Source organism: Limulus polyphemus, unplaced genomic scaffold (assembly GCF_000517525.1).
Source record: "Limulus polyphemus unplaced genomic scaffold, Limulus_polyphemus-2.1.2 Scaffold3394, whole genome shotgun sequence".
In the NCBI taxonomy this organism is placed as follows: domain Eukaryota; kingdom Metazoa; phylum Arthropoda; class Merostomata; order Xiphosura; family Limulidae; genus Limulus; species Limulus polyphemus.
The window spans coordinates 96,412-102,929 of record NW_013669004.1 but is presented as its reverse complement, the minus strand read 5'-3'; the positions used below and the strand labels follow the sequence as shown (position 1 = coordinate 102,929).

Below are 6,518 nucleotides of genomic sequence, written 5' to 3'. Positions count from 1 at the left end.
TGAAACTATAGACTTAGTATTTTGACTTCTCAAACATCTAATTTGAACCAGTACTGCATTCAACATATCACGTGACGCACAAAAATCAATGTTTATTTGTAATTATTTAATATTTACTGTTAAAGTATCAAATTGAGTAATGTATAGTTCTAAAATTTGAATTATATTCTACAGTTTGATACCAAACTTATTGACGTAAATTCATGAAATAGTAGTTCAATAAAGTATTGAATGCGAGTCAACAAACACGATGACATAGCCTTTCACTATGATCCATCTGGAAAGGGTTAAGAGAAGCTTCATTGGTAAGCTGGTTGGTCAAAGTGGAAATGTCCTTCCTCTCCTCCACTCAATACCATGTTCATCTCAGGGTATTTTTCAATTCCTGTCTCAGCTGTGCCCAACCTTCTCCCATTTACCTGCAATATATGGAGCTTCTGGTTTGGACCATTTCCTCCTTTCCTTCTCCAACTGCACAAGAGGTTCTATCTCTTTTGGGGACATGGGCTTCTTTGGAGGATCTCATTCCCCTCAGTTGAGCCCACATGTGATCTCTTCAGTGGTCTTTACAAGATCAGTGGAAGCTTGTTCAGGATCACTTCTTCCCTTCCTGTGGACTATGCATGATGGTTGAACAGAGACAACACCACAGCAGGTGTTCCTCTTTTTTCTCCTTGTCCAGAGGTGAACCTTTTCATGGATGCTTCTCTTTTGGGTTTGGGTGCATATCTGGACATGCAGGAGGTTTCAGGACATTGGTCTGTTGTGGACTCATCTCTGCATACCAACCTCTTGGAACTGCTTGCTGTTCACCAGGCTTGGTTCATTTTCTTCTGTCAGTTGTGATCCATTCTGACAACAGTTGTCTTGTACATCACTCAGCAAGGGGTCACTTGGTCAAGGTATCTTTTTTTCTACACGTTGGACCTCCTGTTTTTGGCCCACAGCCATTATATTCAATTGATGCTGTGTCATATAATGAGTGTCCTGAATCTGGTCGTGGATTGTTTATCACACTCTGACAAGATTCTCCCCACAGAGCAGTCCATCAATCCACAGGTGTTTGGCTGACTTTGTTCCCAATGGGGTATTCTGGAACTGGATGCATTTGCCACCCATGTGAACTCCACACTTCCTAGGTTTTGGTCCCCTATTCCTGATTCTTTGATTGTAACTATTGATGCCTTCAGTTAGGATTAAAGAGACTGTTACCTCTATGCATATCCACCCATCCATCTTCTTCCTCATGTCCTCACAGTCTTACAAGTCACCCCATGTCATGTCCTTATGTGGCTGTACTTTCCCCATGGGTTGCTTCCCTGATTTCCTTTTCCATTAACCCTTCCTCTATGCCTTTTTCACACATATTCATCCCACTCAATGGTAAGTGTTGCCCGACCAGGTGTACTTAATCTTAAACCCGCATTGTATGGCCATTCAGGTCAGTAATGCCCACCATTGAGATGGGGTGTTTTGCAAGACTGATTGTAGGTTTTTCATCCAAAATATGTTCACTCTGGACCATACACCCATGGACTAACATGAGTAAAGCAGAAGGGGATTGTTGCCCATCCCTATAGCTCCTTTGTTTTACTGTATCAGGAAGGGTCTGCTTTTCAAAATAAGGTTTTGCATTCCTCTGTTGCACCATCTCCAGTGCTGCATTCCTCCAGACTCTCCCATGCACACACACCCCGAGGACCTCCCATTCTTCCAGTGGAGTAAAGGAGTCCTTACCACTTACCAGCTCCTAACTGCTATGTGGTGGACCATGGAGACTTCTTTCTGAGTGTGCTTAATTAGGGCAGTGGTGTTCTTCTTATGCATAGTCACTTACCCTACCATGGACTTGATGTACTATTCCAGGTACCTCCTGGTTATGGACTAGACGATTTCAGCCACAATACAGTTCACCATTCTGGCTGGGCACTCTCCTTCTTACTATCACCCCAGACGTTCTTTTTTGGGATGGCTGATGTTCTGGTGTTGGTTGGAGCTGGACCAGCCACATAAATTCTCACATGTGAGTGGCCCAGGTACCCTCCTCCTACTGTAAACTGGCTCTGGATTGGAGTTGAATCTCAACATTGCTATCCACCTTCCTATCATTTTCATGATGCTGGTTCCCAGGGGTACTGGTGTTGGTTGTATTGGATGTGCACACATGGTGATGCAGATCCTTGGAATAGGAGATCTTCTTTTCTTCCAGTTCCTGTGTCTGAGGTGAACAGTAGAGGACCCTCTTTCTACCATGGGCTGGATATCCATATCGCGGTTCTGTCAATGTTTGTTGAGGTTAAACTCCCCCTTATGGTCCACCATGCCCTAGTCGTTGTATCCCAGGGGTCTCATCATTTAATTTATTTATGGGGTCCCTCCTATGTTTCTGCCCTTTTTGCAACACATCATTTTCAAGTGTGAAGAGTATACCTGGCTCAGAAGTGGTGTGGTATCTTACAGGTGTGTCTTTATTCACACACCTCATGGGCTTCCTTTGGGCCCCTACGAAGGAAGTACATTTAGGTACTGTTACACCAGTCCTTCCACCAGGTCAGTGTGGAATTCTAGCTATTATGTGAGCACAAGTAAGATATTATGTCGGAAGTTAACATTTTCCTACCATCAAAATGTATTTCCAATGGATTCTTACCTTCCCTCACACTTCCCACCCTTCCTCCTCACTTGTGGTGTTGTTTTCTTTTATGTTGTTCAATCTCAAAGTGAAGTTGAGCTAAGCTGCATAGTGGGAGTCAATTGTGCTAGGAGTTGTGTCACACTCTTATTGGTGAAGAATTGTTGCATGCTATCATGCAGCTGCCTTATGTGAGGGTAGGTGGAAGTATTAAGTCTAGTGGCAAGCAAAAATTTGTGCATGTAGAGGGCAGTACATGTCAGAAAAAGCTATTATGTGAACTGAGGTAAGAATTTATTGCAAATACATTTTCAGTGGAGGAAAATGTTAATATTCTTCACTATCTGTCCTCTTGACATCTCTCTGCAGCTCTATAGTGACCCCAACAATTTTACTGGGGAAGGTTGCACCTACCTATAACAAATAGTGTTTTTTACAATGGCTTTGATTTCTTTTTCAGCAGTTACCCAGTTAATGTTATTTCTTTGTTTCTGGGAGTTGCATGGTTGGGATGCCTTACTTTCTAGAGCTAGATTCCCTATGTTTTATCTCATTGAGTGCCATTTGATACTCTTTCTTCAAGAAGTTTCTTTTTGGGTATGTTCCTTATACTTTGGAAGCTAGAACTGAGACATCTCATCAGCCATCATCTTTTCTCACTCTGGTTTCTTGCTTATCTAGCTCTAGGGGACTCAGCAGGTTTCTCAACCTTGTGAGCCTAATTATCTCCCCCAATCCTGCTACTCATCCTGTGGCTCTTTACCCCTTCCAACAGGCTAGCCATCGAAGGGTCAGAGATGAATTTTATTGGAGCAACTTCTTGGCTCTCTTCTTATATTTGTGGACTCTCTTTGCAGAAAACCCCTGGATCATACAGGGGCTCTTTTAGTCCTTGTGTCCTATATCTTTTCAACATGGTACTGAGGGCTTTCACATGGCAGATATCAGATACACTCATTGGGTCTGCATTTCCACTACTATATGAACAGTTGAATCTTCTTAGCCTTATCCTGGAAGGCCTTCTTTGCTGCAGCTTTCCTTCCTCTTCAGATGTCTGCTTGTTTGGGTTAGCTGGTCAAGCTCTCAGAGTCAGTATTCTCCACTTGATAACTGATTTATATTAAGGGGGGGGGGTGTTAAACAACCTCTTAATAAGATAGTTCGTGCTGTCCCTATTCACAGTAACACATTGCACAGTCTCTCATTAAGGGACGTTATGCAGATGAGTTCTGTTCAGTTCATGCACATCTCTGGTGTTCTTACTTTTGCAAATTCCTCCCTCCCAATCTTTTCTACTGAAAAAAGAGAACCTTGCTTACCCATTACCAGGCTGCTTGGTAATGGGAAGGTAGATCCAGAGAGTTTCCTGTCAGGTTAGTGTAATTTCACAGACATGAGACTTAATGGCTGCAACCCTTTATTGAAAGTAGGACAGGGTTGTCAACCTGTAAGAGTTGTTAGTGCTAATAAATGGGCCATCCTTGGTAATTATGATCAGCCAGATGGGTCTTGAGTTCTTCTCAGGTTACAATTACCTTGGGATAATTCACCCCTCAGATATTTCTCTCATATTTTATGGCTTGGCATATTGTCCTAAACACACTTAACTTCTGTGGTCTGCCAACATCCTGAGATACATAAAGTGGTTGAGCAGCCTCCACATTCTGCCTAGCTCTGCAACACTTCAGCAAAAAAATTTGGTGAAAAATAAAAATTTAAACATAGAATTACAGTTATTTACAAAATTTACTATATACATATAAACAGAAAAATGATTTGCTCCAAAAAGTTTTTGTCTTTTTTTCATTGGGTAATGGAGCTGACATTCAACCACAAACATAATAAGACCTGTTTTATGTAATTTACTCTTCTAAAGGAGTCAAAAACCAATCTATTGTCATGAGAACATTTCAACCATACCATTGCATTACCTCTAGCAGCTGGTCTGAACAACATGAGCAGGTTCAAGTGTCTCGTGTAGGTTTCTCCATACTTTCACTTCTAGTCATTCATTGATAAAGTTTCATGTTCTAACCACAACTGAACCCATGGTTTATTTATGCTTTCAGATGAACAGCTCCTGATTTGTTGTTCGCTGCAGTATGACAATTTTATCATCTTTGTCTGGTAAGGTGTAAAATATCTATCTTTTGACAGCTGTTAAAGGAACAGGTTACTTGGGGCATAATGGCATTTTTTACATTTTATAAGGCTGTGTATTTTTCTTTTCCCTTGGTTTATCACCCATAGGTGGCAGTCACACTCCATTTAAATTGTCACAATTTCTAAACTCTGGCAACAGATACTTTGAACAAATGATAAACACAAGCATCACTTACCATGCCCCTTTGAAAATAGAAGAGATCCTTGCTTAAACTCATTATTTTGTAGAACTAAACTCCAAAAACTAATGATGATTGGGACTTGTATTTTACTTATGACAAGAAAAAACAAATCAAACATCTGATGATTCATTGTGATCAGAAATACTTGAAAGAGTTGTTCATCTCTATGCTTATTAATGAAGATTTGACAGATGTTGATTTCAATTTTGTAGGAAGTATGGTCACCATGAAGAGCAAAGGTATTCTACCACTAATGTTTGAAGCTTAAAATCAGAGTATTTATAAGATTCTGAGCTATCCTTGATATCATATATTTGAAATAACTTTTTTGAGCATGACTCGCATCTCTGGACTCACAGGACAAGATAAAATGCAGTTCCTAAGAACATCCCATACATACTTGAGATGATTGAAGCCAGTTGGACATACAGTACGCACATTTCATCAGCCTGTTTTACAGGGAACGTACTGACAAGTGTAGGACAGTGGGAGGAAACATTAGGGCAATTGTAGTATCATATGGCAGTACAGAGTGTCATAGGCTGTGGTCCCTATAATGTATGTCATTAATGGATGTAGAAGTCGGTACATCCAACAGTGCTTATTTATGCCCATATCATTGGACCACATTGGTAATTCTATGATTAATTAGCAAGTTAGTGTAGATAAATAAGCAGTCTTTGTCCTTGATGTGTTGGAGAATTTTTTAAAGATGCAATACAAATTAGAATTCTGTAGGAATTATTTTCAGTCTTGAATAAAAAAAAGTATATTACAGATCTTATAACCATTAGTGTTAATTACTGTAGTGGAACTAAACTTGATATAACTCTCTTGTAAATTGTAATAGTCAAAAGTACAAGTTACACTGATTGTATTACACCAAGTATAATGTTGTGATACAACTCTCAAAACTAGCCACACAAACTTTTTGATTAGGGAACTAACATACAAAATATATTGTATAAGTGTACAATACCAGATTTTTTTAATGACAGAATATCCTTATAAGTAAAAAAGTATTAAATTTGAAATATAAAAAAAGGTACTCTAGAATTTAAAATTATTATGGCAATATAAAATGTATATTTCTTGCAATTTGTTATCATTTCCAGAATAAATTATTTAATGAAATTCTGTATTTATAAGAGAAAAAACACTTTAACCTAATGGGTTGCACTCCAAACATTGTTTTTTTTTATCACCTGAATCTGTTACAAGGATGAAAAAAAGAAACTGTGTACATGTTGTATAAACTGTTAATATGGATTATTTCCATATACTTTATTTGAAAAGAGTGAATGATTAAGTAAAACATAGATCTTGATTATTCATGAATGGTAAACAAATTATGAATATGGTTAATATATTAAATTGTGTAATGAGGAAAGGTAGTAGCTTTTTTCTCCCCATATAATTATTTTAGTTTTACTGAGTTGCCAATTGATCAGTAACCAGAAATGTTTTGATTATGCAGCACTCAAGTGATAGTGGAAAGGGTGGGAGTGATGTCCCAACTTGCCCTGAAAACCCTGACTGCA

The 6,518-nt window shown here is 39.0% G+C and overlaps 1 protein-coding gene across 1 annotated transcript in view; it reads left to right on the top strand.

Annotated features, from left to right (window-relative positions):
* Positions 1-6,518, top strand: part of LOC111088239 — a 51,104-nt gene that overhangs the window by 24,296 nt on the left and 20,290 nt on the right. The window contains exon 3 of the mRNA XM_022397755.1: positions 6,455-6,515. Within this exon, the coding sequence (XP_022253463.1) occupies positions 6,455-6,515 (61 nt within the window). The remainder of the gene's footprint in view (positions 1-6,454; positions 6,516-6,518) is intronic.